General features: G+C 34.3%; 1 protein-coding gene across 1 annotated transcript in view; it reads left to right on the forward strand.

The window, feature by feature from the left end:
- Positions 1 to 18,875, forward strand: part of LIN7A (lin-7 homolog A, crumbs cell polarity complex component) — a 143,852-nt gene that overhangs the window by 33,110 nt on the left and 91,867 nt on the right. Inside the window, exon 2 of the mRNA XM_049783601.1 lies at positions 16,052 to 16,170. Within this exon, the coding sequence (XP_049639558.1) occupies positions 16,052 to 16,170 (119 nt within the window). The remainder of the gene's footprint in view (positions 1 to 16,051; positions 16,171 to 18,875) is intronic.

The following is an 18,875-nucleotide window of genomic DNA, read 5'->3' on the forward strand; positions in this document are numbered from 1 at the left end:
AATGAAGGGGCAAACACAATTGTTCATTGATGGGAAAGATTAAGTTTGAACTGGCCCTTTAGACAACCTAGATACTTGATAGGAGATGATCAGGGAAAAATTTATTACAAGTTTGGATGTTAGGCATTGGCCACTGAAATTTGGGGCATGTAGGTGCCCAGAAATATCTGTGGGTCAAAATTTTTTTTAGCTGCAATGTGCATCCAGTTTGTCAAGATTTTAAGTGCCCCATTGAATGTGAGTACCAGTTTGGAGAAAGCTTAAGTAAGTACAGATTCTTGGTTTCCAGGTTGAATGTCCTCAGGCTGCCTTTACTGTGGTCATACAGGACAGGTCTGTAGGTAAAGGGGTATGAGGATGTGTGTGTGTGTGTGTGTGTGTGTGTGTGTGTGTGTGTGTGTGTGTGTGTGTGTGTGTGAAAAGCAGGCCCCTTCCAGACAGCAGTGCATGTGCATGATGGGATCAACTGAGAATTCCCCCATTTATAATGGGGCATCAATATTCAATGTCCATGTAATATAGACTGAAATTGTGGTAGAGTGATAATAAAAGAAAGGTTCTTGGAACTTCTCCAAGTAAAATTGTTTAGAAAATAGCAAGCAAATGGGTTCAGACTGATGAGTGAAAATGAGAATAAAACATATAAATAGTAGCAAAAATTATTAAATTTTTGCTAATTACCCAGCACAGTGATGAACTCTTATATTTTATTATGTTATTTAATCCTCAAAATTTATAACATGTTCTGAAGTAGGATATTATGATCTTGTTTCACTGAAAAACAAACTCAATAATAATCCAAACAGGTCAATTTGAAGGGCAGAACTGGGATTTGATCTTGGCACCTTGAGATTTGAGAACACCACCTGATACCATTGACTACCTTTTTAGTCCCCTGCCACCTGAATTTCTTTCACTCTTTGTTTGTTTTTTGTTGCTTTTGTTTTTTTTTTTTGGGGGGGGGCGCACCCTGCCACACTCATGGGCTACTTTTAGCTCTGTGCTCAGAAATCAGTCCTGGCAGGCTCCCATGATTATATGGGACGCCGGGAATTGAAACCATGTCTGTCCGAGGTTGACCTTGTGCAAGGCAAATGCCCTACCGCTGTGCTATGCTCTGGCCCCTCCTTTCACTCTTAATCACAGTGGATATACTGACTTCTAGAACCAACTAAGTCACAGCATGAAGTGAAGAAAGCAAATGAGTGAAAGTGGGGGAAAAAACTTCAGTGAAGACCAGAAAAGAGCAACAATATAAACACAAAATAACAGTCTTGTTCAAAATATATGGTGATTGATGCAAGAACTAAACTAAAAGAGAATTTTGTAATTCTTTAGACTTCAGTACAATAGCCAGTGCTTTTTCCTCCATGAAAGCCTGCAATATTAGGTTATCTAAATTGTAAAACAGGAGTTGAGAGGAGACAAGTGCATATCAATTTTCCTAGATTTTTCAGAAGTGCAAGAGTCTAGTCATCATTTCAGTGGTAACCTATCCTCTTGCTGATTTTGTTATTCCTTATCCACTTGCACAGTTCATCATGGAAATAGGTTACTATTGTTAAAAACCATACTGTTAGAAATAAAATGTTTATCTGATTATAGAACACAAATCTTAAATCTTCATAATTAAGTATAAGGATTAAATAAAAATGAAACAATAATGGCAAATTTTTGAGAATGCCATTATTAAGGCACTGATTTCAAAAAAGTTAACCTCAGCTGAAACAGAATTCATATAAAAATAGATTGGGGCTGGAGCAGTGGCACAAGTGGTAAGGTGTCTGCCTTGCCTGCGCTAGCTTAGGACAGGCCACGGTTCGATCCTCCAGCGTCCATTTTGGTCCCCCAAGCCAGTAGCGATTTCTGAGCTCGTAGCCAGGAGTAATCCCTAAGCGTTACCGGGTGTGGCCCCCTTAAAAAAAAAGCAAAAAAAATTAACCAGATTACTTGTTTAAAAAATAAGTAGAATAAATAAGAGAAGCAATAAACTGGCATGGAAAATAAAACATATATTAAAGGCATAGTTTAAAAGTAGAAAGACAAAAGGTGACACATGAGGGAAACATTAGCTAAAAATTATGGTAGAATAAAATAAATATTAGGGCCCAGAGATAGTAGAGGATGTTGACTTTGTATGTGGCTGACACATATTCAATCTTTGGCACCACATATAGTTCCTCAAACATCACAAAGAGTGATTCCTGAACACAGAACCAGGAAAAAGTCCTGAGCACAAACAGGAATGGTTCCAATCCCCCCCAATAAACACATATTAGTAAATTTTATTACAATACCTAAAATCAAATATGGCAACATGATATTACATTTGTAGGCAATAAGTCTATTAGTATTTAAAATTGTATTGGATTCTATGGTTTCAAAATTGGATTCCATTTTCTACTGAATTTTCAAACAAGAAATAATAATGAGAAAAAAGATGTAATTTAAGCAACTTCTCTGCAGCATATATAGATAAAAATAATATTATTTTATATTCCATAGATTAGTAAGCTTGAACACACATTTTGTATATCATATATTATTTTCAAACATCAAAATTTTGTTGGACCAAATTGGAAACATTATTAAACATAGAAAATGAAACATCATACAAGAAATTTTTGTCATCATTTTTGATGAAATCAAAATGTAAAAAATTCTTTGTAACACCATTTTATTGGGGAAAATGTTTGCTTTAATTTATATCCACTTTAAATAAGAAATTAAAGTTAAATTATGTATTAGAAGGAAATCATCTATTCTGTTAAGAGAAGCAAGGTGTCGTAGCTAAATCAGTTTCTGAGAAAATGTCAGATTTTACATGCAACCACATTTTTACTGTATGCATTCATATGCACCCATAAACTGTAAAGAGACATATTTAAAGAATAAAGATAGCTATTGAAAATAAATGGTGATGGAATAAAGCCTATTCATCAGAACCTCAGTACTAGAAATTTTAGAGGCTCAATAAAGTGAATTTTTTTTATGTTTTACCCTGGGAAAATATTACTGGTAACAATAAATTTGAAAGAAGAAATTGAACATTGCAATATAGAGGTGGTTTATTAAAAGTATAAAATACTACACATACCACCAGAGCAACAAAATAAAAAAAGATGAAATGTCCATTCTAGGATAGTGGAATTATTATGACTTATTTTACGTTTTTGGATCATAGCCTGTGATACTCCAAGCTTACTCTGCACTCAGCAATCAACCCTGCCAGAGGTCAGAGGGCTATAAGGGATGTATAAGGGAATCACATCCCGGTAAATTGCACCAAGCAATGTCCTCGCCCCAAACTGTGCAGCTCTTAAAATTGACAGTGAAGGAATGGAATGAATCAAGAAATGGAAAAGGGCTAATTAAAACACATTAAAAAAAAAAGCTAAATTCTATCACTAAGGAAACTTTGATGCAGACAAATTGGCAAAGATCTATTTTTCAAAAACCAGATACTTCTACAGTACTTTATCATTTCATGAGTTTAATTTAATGGGAACAATTTTTGTAGTACTTCAATAGATTTCTAATCACAGTTCTATTACTAAAATGCAAATAATGTAATGGCAAAAATACGATTTAAAAACCATATTTTAATATAAATTTATAATTTATAAAGCTGGGATTATAATTATTTTTAAAAATGAATTTAGGAAAAACTGGTGATGCTACTTTATCTCTATTGGCTATAGTTATGTATTTTCGAGTTATTTTGAGTCATCTTTAAAAGTTTTAATTTTATTTAAAAAGTGTTGTTGATAATTATCATAATAATATGATAGAAAAATTTTAAGGTTTTTTTTTTTTGGCTGTTAGGCCACACCCAGTGGCGCTCAAGTGTTACTACTTAAAAATCAATTGCTCTTGGCAGACTCGGGAGACCATAGGAGATATGGGATACTAGGATTCGAACCACCGGCTGTTAAAGATTAGCTGCTTGCAAGGCAAACGCCCTACCGCTGTGCTATCTCTCCAGTCCCAGAAAATTTTAAGAATTTTTAATCAAAGCAAATATGTCAAAACATTTAACATTGGATGCATTCATTCTCTTTACTTTCTCCCTTCTATTTAAAAATTAATTGTTGAGGAAAATTTTACTTAGATTTATTTTTATAAACTTTAAATGTGTTTAGTTTTTCACATAAATATTTGTATGACCAAATAAGTGAACATGTAATTTAATGAGTTCACTATTAAATTGCTTTGTAAGTTCAGTAAGTTACTGACAATAATTTTTCTTTATTTTCAATATTTAGTTTATTAAAAAATCAATAAAAAGTCTGAAAAGAGAATACCAGGGAATATAATATGATAAGAAGAAACTATTTCATGAGCTTTACTTGAAAGTTTAAATCTTTCTTTATACAATTTGATAAGTCATGTTCTCTACAAAATATATAAACTATTCACTATAACAATTTCTGCAAATACTGTAAGCTGTACTTTGCCTTTAATCATCTTTTAAAGATGTAGATAGCACCATGCTAAACTCACCATACAATTTCCAAAATAAATTAGAAACTGGATGACAGTGTGATATAGTACTGATAAAAGAAAAGAGGAAACATCTTATTAAGTAGCTTGATAGCAAAATAATATATCAAACTGTCAGTTTAGATAAAACCATTCATTTGTTTTTGAGTATAGGAGATATTTGGGGCATGAAAAGCTAAATTTATAAGGTCGATTTATAATAGACTCTCTAAACACACCCATCTTGATTGGGTATTTCTGGGGCAATTTTCTGATAAAGTCCTTCTCTTCCAATTCCCTTAGTCCTATAAAAAGGGGAGTTGGGATTTACTAATAAAAATTATAAAGGAATACTGCTTTATAGAATCACTATCAAGCTAAAAGCTTAGCTGCATTTTATGTCCTAAAAAGGTAGGGAGCTATTACAACTTACCAAGCCTAAGTGTATACATCTTTTCTTCTTTAATATTCTAAGATGCCAAATAGTGATCGCTTAAGGTTTAATTGAGAAATCATTAAGCCTGTAATTTATATTTAAAAAAAGTTCAAACACATAGAATTAAATTTAAAGTGAGAGTTTTGTTAAAAATGCACCATTATTTCATAGAGATGTATCTAAAACCAAATGTACTCATAGATGTAGGATACAAGAGAAGAATAGAGAATGGAATAGTCTGAATAAATAGAGGTGCTCCAATAATTCCATTTGATAACATATTTACAGTTATTCTAATTGGCTAGTGAATAAGTGTTTATTATACTAATTTTCTGAGCAACTTTAGAAATAATATGTCTGCACATAATTATTATTAAAAATGTAGTCTGGAGATGGTACAAGTGCCATTCTACCAAGTACAACGCTGAGTAACAAGTCTTGTTGCCACTTGCATGTACTAGAGCCATTCCTGGTTGCTCAACTGTTTATGCCAGGCAGCATTTAATCTCTGGCTCCATAATCAGTCCGCAGCCACATCACAATGAAAGGATGCAGCCCTTGCACAAGCCCCATAACTGAAATGATGTGCATCTTTAGATCAACACATGCATATGTGGGACCACAAATAAAAGAGGTTTACTTGCTAGTGCAACTACATCAACCTAGGGGAAAAGGGAGAGATGGAGTAAGCTCCCCAGGGGCCAAAAAATAACTTTAACTTGGAGAGAAAGATCTATGTGCTGGAGTTGTATGTTTTGCATGAGTTCAGTAAGAGATACCACATGTTCCTTGAGAGGGATCCAAAAAAAGATCCCCAAATCATGATAATTTAAAAAAAGAAATGTCCTTTTATAAAAAAAATTACCATGAGTGCTAAAATGAACTATATACACTTGCAAGATACATCCATGGATTGTTACTCTTCCCATTTTGTGGATTAAATTAGATCACTATAGATATATGGAGTTCAGTTCTTGAAGTTCTCATTTTAGCATAATTCACATTTTGTAAGAAACCTAAATCTTTTTTTATTTATCATACATAATTTTAATGATACAAAACAAATGTTTATATAAATGTAATAAGATGCATTTTATAAAAATTTAGCAGATTGTCCAAAATTGTCATCCTATATTGAAGGTGGCAATATGCAAAAATTAGCAGGACACAGGTATTTCTAGCATATTCATAAAAAGGAGCAATAAACTGTTTAATTTCTTTAAGACATACAAAGAATTACAATTTGACTGACACCCCTAAAACAATTAAGTCATATTTATTTCCATGGATGGCATGAAAATTGGAAAGAAATAAGATGAACTAATTTCACTTATTATAAGTAAAGTTACAGTTGACTGTCATAATTTATAGACAGAAACGCAAGATTAAAGAAAACTTAAGTAAAAATACATTAAAAGAAAGACACCAAGTATAAAACAAAGAGCAATTAAAGAAAGCTCAAACTCTAAAGGTAGGTGAGAACTTGTTTCAGTTGTGATCTCAGCTAATGCCAGACAATTTAAGCCACTTGAGAAAATTAGATAAATTTTATCTCTAGAAAAAATAATAAAGGAAAAAAGAAAGATGCAAATTATAATGCTAGAAAAAATAGAAATATTACCAATCCATCCATGCACATAATAGGTTGTTGAAAAAAGAAAGCCATATTTTATGTTTTGTATACCTAAAGATTTGTTTATTGCATAAGTAATCATTTTGAAATGAAATAGGTATGTTCCATTTCAGAGACTTTCTTAGCAATTGCAGCTTTCATTTTGTAGCATAAATTGTTCTCCTGATTACAGTGGGTTTGGCAAACACTTTCAGCAGATTCTGGGCCAGGAATTTGTCATTCATATCAATTCATGATTAAAAAATTCTCCTGTGTCCAATTTATCTTGGTGATACACTTAAGAGTTATCCAAATTCCCATGAAGAAAAATCATTCAGCTTTTAGAAAAGTACAAAGTAGAATTTTCAAAAGACATAATGGTTATATTTTTTTATTATAGAAACACACTGAAATTCAGCCAATTTTTTTCTAGGTTTTGCCAATTTGTTGGCATTATAGGAACATGGCAAGTAGGTGAATCAGAGCAGAGACGAGTTTTAGATGAGACAAATACACTAATTGTCCTGTCTCATTAGTAACACGTAAATTGATGGTTTCCTTATTCACAGGAAGAAATGCAAAGCATTATTGAGCATCTATTTTGTTGGCATGCAGACTTTTCTTACAAAACATGGAACTTTTAAACTAATCAATCAGATCAATTATTAGATACACAGAATTTTATGACTAGTTTCTATTTAAAGTGTTTAAATTGGGCCAGCCTTAGTGCTGCTGCAGCAATACTCTCTACAATAGTATGATGGATAAATTATGGATGAACCAAGATGTTTCTAACCATTCTGCTATAGACATGATATAACAAGAATGTTAACTCTTTTTCATTGTTTTCTTTTTAAATAATGATGCTGTTCTTTCTATATTATTTTTAACTTATAAACACCATATTTATAAGTAAAGCAAAAGTCAGTTATTGATAGACACTGTAATTAGTGTGACTGTGTTTACTTATAAATCCCTACTGAAGAGGTAGATTCTGCTAAGAGCTTATGTAGTTGTGAATCATATGCTTTTTTTTTTTTTTTTTTTTTTTTTGGTTTTTGGGTCATACGTGGCAGTGCTCAGGAGTTACTCATAGCTCTGCGCTCAGAAATCGCTCCTGGTAAGCTCTGGGGATCGTATAGGATGCCAAGAATCAAACCAGGGTCTGTCCTGTGTTGGTCAAATGCAAAGCAAAATGCCTTACTGCTGTGCTCTCACTCTGCACCCCACTCAAATAGCTTTTTGACTTTTACTTTTTCATACTTGATTATGGTAGTTAATATTCCAAGCAACAGACAGAACATGACAAAACTGAGTATAATTATCTTCTTTTGCCAAAAACTCTAATTGACCAATTTCACCAAAATGCCAGAATTAAATAAAAGGATTACTATGTTTTTTTTATTGTGTAGTTTTTAATAAACTGAATATCAAAACAAATGAAGGAGCAAATGATCAAAAAAAAAGCAACAACCACCTTCTGGAGACTAAGAAAGCTATATTATATGGCCAAAGCAATAAGCCTTGCAGAGCAAAGTATTAAAATGATATGAATTTCCCATGAGCAGTGAATAAGAGTTCCTTTCTCTCCACATCCCTGCCAGCACTGATTGTTCTTGTTCTTTGTGATGTGTGCTAGTCTCTTTGGTGTGAAATGGCGCTTCATTGTAGTTATGATTTGAATCTCCCTGATGATTAGTTATGTGGAGCATTTTTTCATGTGCCTTTTGGTCATTTGTATTTCTTCTTTGAGGAAGTGTCTGTTCATTATTTTCCCCATTTTTTTGATGGGGCTATATAGTTTTTTCTTATTAAGTTCTGTCAGTACCTTGTATATTTTCTATATTAGCCCCTGGTTTGATGAGTATTGGGTGAATTGTTTTTCTGATTCTGTGGGTGGCTTTTGTATCTTAGGCACTATTTCCTTTGAGGTGCAGAAGCTTCTCAGCTCAATATATTCCCAGCTGTTTATCTCTGCTTCCACTTGTTTAGAGAGTGCTGTTTCCTCCTTGAAGATGCCTTCAGTCTTAATGTCATATAGTGTGTTGTTCTATATATCTTATGGTTTCAGGTCTGATATTATGGTCTTTAATCCATTTGAATTTGGTCTTTGTGCATGGTATTAGATAGGGGTCTGAGTTCACTTTTTTTGCAAGTGGCAAACAGTTGTGCCAGCACCACCTGTGGAAGAGGCTTTCCTTGCTTCATTTTGCATTTCTTGCCCCTTTTTCAAAGATTAATTGATTTTATGTCTGGGGAACATTCTCTGAATACTCAAGTCAATTCCACTGATCCAAGGGTCTGTCTTTATTCCAATATCATGCTGTTTTGATAACTATTGCTTTATAATAGCTTAAAATTGGGGAAAGTAATGCCTCCCATATCCCCCCCCCCCAAGGATTGCTTTAGCTATTCGTGGGTGTTTATTATTCCAAATGAATTTCAGGAGTGTTTGTTCCACTTCTTTGAAGAATATTCATGGGTATCTTTAGAGGGATTTCATTAAATCTGTACAATGCTTTGGGGAGTATTGCCATTTTAATTATGTTAATCCTGTCAATCCATGAGCAAGGTATGTGTCTCCATTTCCTGTGTGCCTCATTTCTTTTTTTTATGCATCAGAATACTTTTATTTTTTTTTTATATAGGTGACTATAATTTATTTGTTTCCAGGTCAGTAGGAGAAACTATTTAAAAAAAATAGAAAAGAAAAGAGGACCAGCCTAGATTCTATTTCTGGCATCTTATATGGTCCCCTGAGCCTGCCAGGAGTAATTTCTTTCTTTTTTTTAATGTGGAAATACTTTTTTTATTAATAATTTTTATTTTGACCAAAGTGAATTACGAATCTTTTACAGTAATATTTTAGGTACATAATGACATTGAATCAGGGGCAATCCCACCACCAGTGTTGTCCTCCCTCCATCCCTGTTCCCAGCATGCATCCTATATCCTACTCCTTTGCCCCTCTGCCTGCTATAAAAAGTGGTCACCTCTGTGACTAGCTTGTTGTAGATTGGATATTGATTATGTTGTCATTGGCTTTGGATTTGGTGTTTAAGTCTGAACATTTTTTTAATTTTTATTTTTATTTAAACACCTTGATTACATACATGATTGTGTTTGGGTTTCAGTCATGTAAAGAACACCACCCATCACCAGTGCAACATTCCCATCACCCAATGTCCCAAGTCTCCCTCCTCCCCACCCGACCCCCGCCTGTACTCTAAACAGGCTCTCCATTTCCCTCATACATTCTCATTTTTAGGACAGTTCAAAATGTAGTTATTTCTCTTACTAAACTCATCACTCTTTGTGGTGAGCTTCCTGAGGTGAGCTGGAACTTCCAGCTCTTTTCTCTTTTGTGTCTGAAAATTATACATTTTTTTACTTTTTACTCAATGTTCATATGCCTGTTTGGTCTTGGTACCATCCATTATTTCCCTCTCAATTTATGAGGCAGAAAAGATGATTCAAGTTATGTGGTTCTGTTTGAAGGAAAGAAAAAAAAAAGGTGGGGGGAATCCAACAAACAAAAAACAGGGAGGAGTCCAAGCAGGAATTTGTAGTTTTCTTTGCTGGTGGGAATGCCATCTAGTCCAGCCTTATGGAAAACAACGTGGTGATTCCTCAAAAAAACCTAAAAATTTAGCTCCCATATGATCCAGCTATACCACTCCTAGGGATGTAGCCTAGGAACACAAATATCCAATACAAAAATCCCTCATACCTATATTCATTGCAGCATTTTTTTTTATAATAGCCAGCCTCTGGAACAACCAAAATGCCCTTCAACAGATGAATGGCTAAAGAAACTGTGGTACATATACACAGTGGAATATTATGCAGCTGTTAGGAGAGATGAAGTCATGAAATTTTCTTGTATGTGGATGTACATGGAATCTATTATGTTGAGTGAAATAAGTCAGAGAGATAGACACAGATTAGTCTCTCTATGAGTTTTGAAAAAAATGTAACACTTTATTGTAATAAGGCCCAGAGACAATAGAGTTAAGGGTTGGAAGGGCCGGAAGGACCAGCTCACAATTTGAAGCTCAGCACCAAGAGTGGTGAATGCTGTTAGGGAAATAACTACACTAATAACTAGCATGACGATGTTAAAGAATGAGAGAAGTAGAATTTGCCTGTACAGGCAGGGGTGTGGGAAAAGAGGGGGCACTGGTGGTGGGAATGTTGCAATGTTGCACTGATGAAGGGGGTTATTCTGTTTATGACTGAAACCCAACTACAAACATGCTTGTAATCATGGTGCTTAAATATTTATTAAAATAAATAAAAATGATATGAATTTGACTCCAGTCAAGTTCCATGATTTAATCTTCCTGCACATAATTGAAAAGATAATAGAAATTAAGCAATAAATGTCAGACAATTTTGCTTTTCAAATATAGCTTTATGCACTGCTGTAAACTAGCAGTAATAGCACCACACACAGTATTGAGAATTAACTCTGTCATGATATTTTAGTATAAGTAATGTGCTGACAGTATTGTCATAAGGCTCTTCTGGGCCATCCTTATAGGGCTCCAGAGTCCTATTCTATAGTATTTGATCCACAACATCCCATATGGTCCCCCGAGCCAGGAACATTCTCTAGTGTTTAATTAATAAATCAGTAACCTGGTTATGCTAGGGACTGGTTATGTTGGGGGTTAACAAGTTCTGCCCAGGGGTATTTGGTTTCTATTAGGTTTAAGGTTGGAAGTGGCTGAGGGGGCCAAGCACAATGGGGCATAGAACTCAAGTATTTTTAACCTCTTGGTGTCATTTCTTCAGTCATGATGGTATATTTTGGTCATTGAAGAATAGTTCAAGCTTCAGTTGCCTGATAACACTATAATTAATATTTTAGGTATATTTCTTTTAATTTTAAATGAAAAAAAAAAAACCCCAAAATATTGGCACATAAGTAGTATAAAATCCCAGTGGTCTGATATAGACTAATAATCTCATTCGCTGATAATATATATTAAATACATTATGTATATATGTATATATATACACACATATATATGTTTTTTGGGATACACCCGGCAGCACTCAGGGGCTACTAGCTCTGCACTCAGAAATCACTCCTGGCAGGCTCTCAGGACCATATGGAATGCCAGAGTTCGAACCTAGGTCCATCCAGGGTCAGCTGAATGTAAGGCAAACTCCTTACCGCTGTGCTATCTTTTTGCACTCCCCAGATGACTTTTTTTATTAACCCCCATGGATAGATTATACAATTTGATCTATGATTCCTCTGAATCTGGAAGTTGACTGAAGAAGAAGCTCGATCATTTAAAATAGATCACATTCAAATTCCCTAAAAATATAGACATTGTGACCAACATTGAGAATTATGTTCCCCATGTCCTCATAATTTTGTTTCTTAGAACAAAAGCTGGAGAGGAAACATATTTATCTTTCCAGGTTTTAGCCATTTGGCCATGCTAATAGACATATAAAGGCACTGAATATAGCTTCTGGAAAGGATTTTAAATAGATGAATGGCTGTATAATAACTATAACACATTGGCCTTTGCACTCTTCTTTCTCTGTGCTCTGCTAGCTAAAATGCATTAAAGGATCCAAAGGCAAAATAGCTATTTTGAAATTATGCTAATAAACTCCATCACAAAGAGGGTGGTGAAATTAGAAAAGGGAAGTAGATCTTGGTGCCAGCTGAGCTATTACTCTAACTTTGAGTTGGACAACTCCCTCATTCTTGTCTCTGAGATGAATATATGCTTCGTTAGTTGGTTCTCTGGGCCTTTCAACAGGATACAAACATAGGACATAACAGCATAAAACTGTAAAGCACTGCCAGTGACTGACAGTATATTGATGATGGTTCAAAATAACTGAAATCACTTGTGGTGGTCTGAAGATTTTTAGTTATAGAAAACCAATTTGAGATGGTGACATTTACACCAAAACTCAAAGGTTGAGAAGGAGTCCTTCTCCCCGTATGAATCTGAATTAGGAACATGCATGTAATTATCAATAACCTATAAAGCACATTTGCCAACTACTTACTGCTTCAGAATTTTTTGAAGTGTCCTACTCTGAGATGGAAGAGATGATAAAATTTTGTCTTTGCTCTCTCTCACCTCCATTTTTATCTCTAATAAATGGCCTACAGTTAGTTTTGTTTTTATTGAATAAAATTTTGAAAACCACTACTTTCAATGCTTAAGAAAATTATTTGGATCTGATGAAATTAATCCAAAAACTTTGGAGAAGGAAAATGGCTAAGAATAATTTTAATTATTTGTATCTTTGATCCTTATCTCAAATGCATCCTATGTCTAGAGCTCTGTTGTAGAATTTAAAATATGAATGCTAACTTATCAGCAGTTCCACTATAGATGTAAAGTCAACTCTATGTGCCTCAATAGCATAAAAGCTGTAAGGAAATAATTTTTAAAATTGAGGATATTCTTGTACTAAACTCCTAATGCAACAGAAATTAGTCATGTAATTAATAAAATGTTGCTTTAAAAATAATAAACTTTAGATTTTAAATCAACATGACCACACATTAAAATTACTGAGGACTCTGAAGATCTCCTGGTCTTAGCTTAGAACAATGAAGTAAAAAACAAAAATTTGGTTAGTACCTACGTATCTGTCCTTAGGTTCATTGACCCCAATGATTCTAACACCAAGAGCCATGTGTCATTTAAGAGTTCTTCAAGTGATTCTGATAATCAACATATACTACTCAAGAGAGACACATTGATTAATGGAATAGGTGTTAATCCTTATTGAAGGGAGCAGAGATTATATGGAATAAAAATAAAATACCCAGGGCATTAAGTTACTTAGATTCGGGCTCCACAGAACAACAACTTCTCTTTGTCAGTGTGATACTAACATTCTCAAAACTCAATTTTTCTAACTTGCAGAACAAGGATATTTACTACTTCATAGGCTTAGTATCACATAGAGGAAGTTAAAATATATAAAGCTCTTTAATATAGACTCACTCTCCTTTCATGGCATTAAATATAAATTTGTGATTATTACAACTTCTAAAACTATGGTTTATTGGAATTTCAAATTTCAATTCCAATTTCAAGGAATTTCAAATTCCTTATTCTCATATAAGGGAGAATACGGAAAAGAATAAGGGAAAGAACACTTAACTTAAATATTTTCCTTAGGCAATAGGATAGATGGTAAAGTTAGAAACCCAAGAGATACGAGGGGCAGGTTTTAAAAATCAAATATCTGGAATTTTACTTTCATGTATTTGTCTCATACACTTTATTTCAAATGTTCTTTTTGCCATTCTCTTGTTTCAGATCTACACCGAGTTAATGCTCAAAGTTCTGTTCTTTTCTTAGTGCTTGGTGGTTACTCATGATGGTTATTGGGGTACCAAGTGCTGTTGGGGATTGAACCTAGAGCACCCAACTACAAAACAAACACTCATTTCGGGTTATCTTCATAGTATTTTGCTGACAAAAAACTTTTTAAATTTACTTCCAGATCAATATCTTGCATGTTTCTGGTTCTTTTTTGTTTGTTTGTTTTTGTTTTTTTGGTCTTTTGGGCCACACCCAGTGACACTCAGGAGTTGCTCCTGGCTTGAGGGAACATATGGGATGCCAGGGGATTGAACCGAGGTTCCTCCTAGGTTAGCGAGTGCAAGGCAAATGCCTTACCGCTTGAGCGACTGCTCTGGCCCCAGATGACTTAGTTTTTGTACAAAAGGACAAATCTTTGAAGCTAGCAGGTTCATATTAGTATTGTAACTTGTGCTTCTTTAGGCCTCAATTAGCATTCTATTTGAACTATTTTTAGGAATATTCTTCATTAAAGTAACATGAGTATTTTATTGATTACATGTATACTCCTCTAGCAACATCATTTGATATGAGATGTTAGTCATTTAATTATAGGTATCTACTCTGATATATTTGTGTTTTGTTATATTTGTGGAGTTCCACAAGTTCAAAAAGGATGGTGCCATATCTTATTAAAATTTGGACTAAGTAGTAGAAAAATGAAATAGTGAATCGTCATATACCTAAATAGTTGTGTGAATGAAGCAAAGAGATGATCAACCTCATGGACATGACTGGTTTCTGGAGCTAATATATAAGGAATGAAAAAAAGTATTTTATACTTAATATCTAAGTGACTTACTTTAAATTGATTACAATCACAAAGGTAGAAGAGATCTTATTAAGTATTTTTAGAAATGATCTATTTCATTTTCTCTATAACATTTTCTATAATCAGAATTATATGTGGGGGCCGGAGAGATAGCACAGTGGTAAGGTGTTTGTCATGCATGGAGAAGGACGGTGGTTCAAATCCCGGCATTCCATATGGTCCCCCGAACCTGCTGGGGGTGATTTCTGAGCACAGAGCCAGAAGTAACCCCTGAGCACTGCTGGGTGTGACCCAAAAACAAAAACAAAAAGTAGTATATGTGAAAATTTAAAGACATGGCTATAAAGGTCTGTTTTTGATATGAGACTGATACTGTCAAGCAAAAGAGAGAAAATTTAAGTGTTATTGAAAATAGATTAGGGAGATAACTTAGTGCAATTGAACATATCTGGGTAACTTTGGTGAATGCAATACCCCTGGGCCTGAGCACTGAACCAGCAAATTTACAGTGAGGCCAAGTTTTATGAGGACTGACTTCTGTGACCTCTAACTATTCTGCTTAGGAGCTTTTCCACAAAATATGATTTTAAAAGTACTACTGAACCTAGCAGTGATTCAATAAAAATGTTACTTAAAACTCTTATTTTGGGATTATATTGATCTAGAAGCTGGTGGTGGGTGAATAATCAGAATATTTGATGAGGTTAACTTTGTGAGATATATAAAATGCATAAAGGAAAATAAATAGTTTCTGTTGAACAGAAAGAAGATGATATTTTAGGCTTGGAATAATACAGTAACTGTGAAATGGAAAGCGAGAGAGAGAGAAGCACAGTCATGAGTGTATTTTCTTTTTATCAAATATTGATTCAATTATTATACAAGACTCTGAAAATGCAATGATGATGAAACCTTAGAAGTTTCTAGCCCAAAAAAGTTTTACACAAGTGACAGAGATGAACATTAGGCAGATCATCATGCTAATAAATATAAAAATGCAGATATGGTAGATGTGGAGTAAGGTAGGAAAAGTCTTACTAAAAAATAGCATATCAGAAATAAAATTGACAGGATTCCTTTAGTGACTGGATTATCTGAATTTATAAATGACACCATTCCTGAAATTTTTTCCTGAAGGTAATATTAAAGCTGATTTGTGTGACAAATAATATACCAAAAAGTGCCACCAAAGAAGGCATATTGTGATAAATTGTGTCTATAAGATTAAGTGACTTTTACAAAAGATGAAATCACTAAGTTCTGAATTGAAAATTCTTATTGTACAATTAATTCCTCTTCCTTTTTATTGTAATGATTCACTTTGAATATTGTACTTTGACTGGGATCAATTTATTCCAGGTTTCTTTGTTTACTTATTTTTTTTCATCCAGATGTTGCCAGAGCAATTGAATTACTGGAAAAACTACAGGAATCTGGCGAGGTACCAGTGCACAAGTTACAATCCCTCAAAAAAGTGCTTCAGAGTGAGTTTTGTACGGCTATTCGAGAGGTATGAGATTAATGATTTTAATAAATATATTTAGTTGTGTGGCTTTCGAAAAGAAAATGTTCTTTTAACACAAGCAGTTGAGATCTTTCAAATGATAATTCATTTTTTGCTTTCTTTTTTTAGCTCCTTCGATAAGCACTAAAATATAATTTAGTGAATTAAATGATATACAATTACAATTGATGTATACAGATAAAATAAAACAAAGTGTCCCGAAGATGACTCAAATATACAGTCTAGACTAATTGTAGTCATATGAAGTCATTGGGAAATTCAGCTAGAAAGAGTCACAAGTACTTGGGGTAAGGATGGGGTGTGTGGGAGCATTGAGTTTCTTTAAGAAAACTCAGCTATATATTTCACAGGTGTATCTGAACACCAATTATGTACTGGGAAAAGTTATACATGGCCAAACAATATCTAATACAATACTGGAAAATTTCTGAAAAGGTTGATATCCTTTTGATATATTTACAAAGCTTGCTTGGTAAATATTCTAAAAATGTCCAATGTGAAACAAGAGTATTAAATATTAAGACTAAAATAATTGAGTCATACACTGACTTATAATGGAGCTAATTAGTTAACTACTGAATTTAATTTATTACAAGAAATCTGACTTGAGATATATGTATGTTTTTCACAATTTTCATGTGGAGTTAAAAAATAAATGATTAATTAGAAACTCAAGTGTTTGTACCAGCATCATTTTCCTTCTTAAAGAACCAGGGCACAGGGGTCGGAGAGATAGCGTGGAGGTAGGGCATTTGCCTTACATCCAGAAGGACGTGGTTCGAATCCCGGCATCCCATATGGTCCTCCGTGCCTGCCAGCGGCGATTTCTGAGCACAGAGCCAGGAGTAACCTCTGAGCGCTGCTGGGTGTGACCCAAAAACAAAAACAAAAACAAAACAAAACAAAAAAACCACCAGGGCACAGAGATTGTGTAACCTGTCGTTCTTACCCTCAAATGCACCAGCAATATAATATGGCATTTTTCCTTTTTGCAAAGGCATACTACAAAAGAGGAAATTTTATGTATAGAAACAAGCTCTTATCTACGAAGGATAAGAACTCATACAAGATGCCTCACATCATGAACATGTGTCATGTGGACCCAACTTAGAAGCAATGTGATCAGACAGCGACCATCCAATCCCGAACCCTAGAACCAAGACATGAACTGACACAACTCCCTGCAACAGCAACAGGAGCCAAACTCACCCTCAGAAAATCCTAATATGCTCTGGCACCAACATGCGCCAATTTTGATAAGACATCCTGACAATGAAGAAACTACAACAACTTGATCTAATAGCAGGTTGTCTTATCTCATCACCTAATGGTAAGAAGAAATCAGAAGACATGGTGTCCTTTGATCTGTACAAAAACCTAAATTGCTAACTAAATAAGACTGACTTTGACAATCATGACTGGGCAGAACTTATCCTGGGACCAATAAGAAAGACCCTAGCCTAGGCTTTGGCCTAGGATTTATACAATAACCAAGATCTTTAATTCCAGAGGTATGACTTTGACAAGTGCAACTGAACAAAACTTCTAGGCTTTGTTCTAGGATCTGTGCAAAAACCAAGACCACTAATTACAGAAGACTGATTACCACAACAGTGATGGAACAGAACAGAATCATAAAGAAAGAAGCTATCCTAGGCTTCATTCTATGAACTGTGTAAATACCAAGATTTTTAGTTACAGAGGCCTGATTTTATCATCCACAACTGAGCGGCAGGTTTCCTGGCATCATAAAGAGACCTTGGGATGTGAAAATGAGCGTGTATGGAGATTGTAGTTGTTCCCATGACAGTATGCTTCAAAGGTGGAGAAACCCTGTATCTCTTAGGCCAAGGAAATTCCCTTTCAATTTCCTTAATACTTACAGTGCCTATGTAAAAAAGAAAAAAAAAAAAGAAAAAAAGCACAAAACCTTGCCATACCGGCCATCCTTCCTCTTTTTTTTTTTTTTTTCCATTGTTGTGATTGTTATTTGGTGGTTGTTTTTTGTTGCTGGTGTGCTTTTTTTGTAATTGCTGTTTTTTTTTGTTGTTGTTGTTGTTATGTTTTTCTTTTTCTTTTCCCCTTCTTTTGAATTGAATTGAAATTTATAACCTCAAGATGGACTCCTCCCAGCTTTTTTTCTTCTTTTTTCATTTCTTTCCTTTTTTTTTTTTCAAAAAGAACCACATAACTTGAATCATCTTGTTCTGCCTCATAAATTAGGGGGAAATATGGATGTTACCAAGACCAAACAGTTGTATGATCATTGAATAGAAATATAAAATGATCAGACTTAAACACCAAACCCAAAGTCAATGGCAACAGAATCAATACCCAATCTACAATAAGCTATACACAGAGGGGACCAGTTATATTAGCAGTCGGTGGGGCGGGGAGGCAATGGAGGGAGATATAGGATGCATGATGGGTTCAGGGGTGGAGGGAGAACAACACTGGTGGTGGGAATGCCCCTGATTCATTGTCACTATGGACCTTAAATATTACTGTGAAAGACTCTTAATTCACTTTGTTCATAATAAAAATAAGAAAAAGATACCCTGTAATGAATTAGCTACTGTTATCTTCTTCCAAGTCAGTAAAATTCATTGACTACTTAGAAAGTTTGATGAACATAGCCATTCATGTTAGTCTCTTCCCTTTTTCAGTACTCTAATGTTTATTTTTGTGCC

This window comes from Suncus etruscus, chromosome 11 (assembly GCF_024139225.1).
Source record: "Suncus etruscus isolate mSunEtr1 chromosome 11, mSunEtr1.pri.cur, whole genome shotgun sequence".
Classification (NCBI taxonomy): Eukaryota; Metazoa; Chordata; class Mammalia; order Eulipotyphla; family Soricidae; genus Suncus; species Suncus etruscus.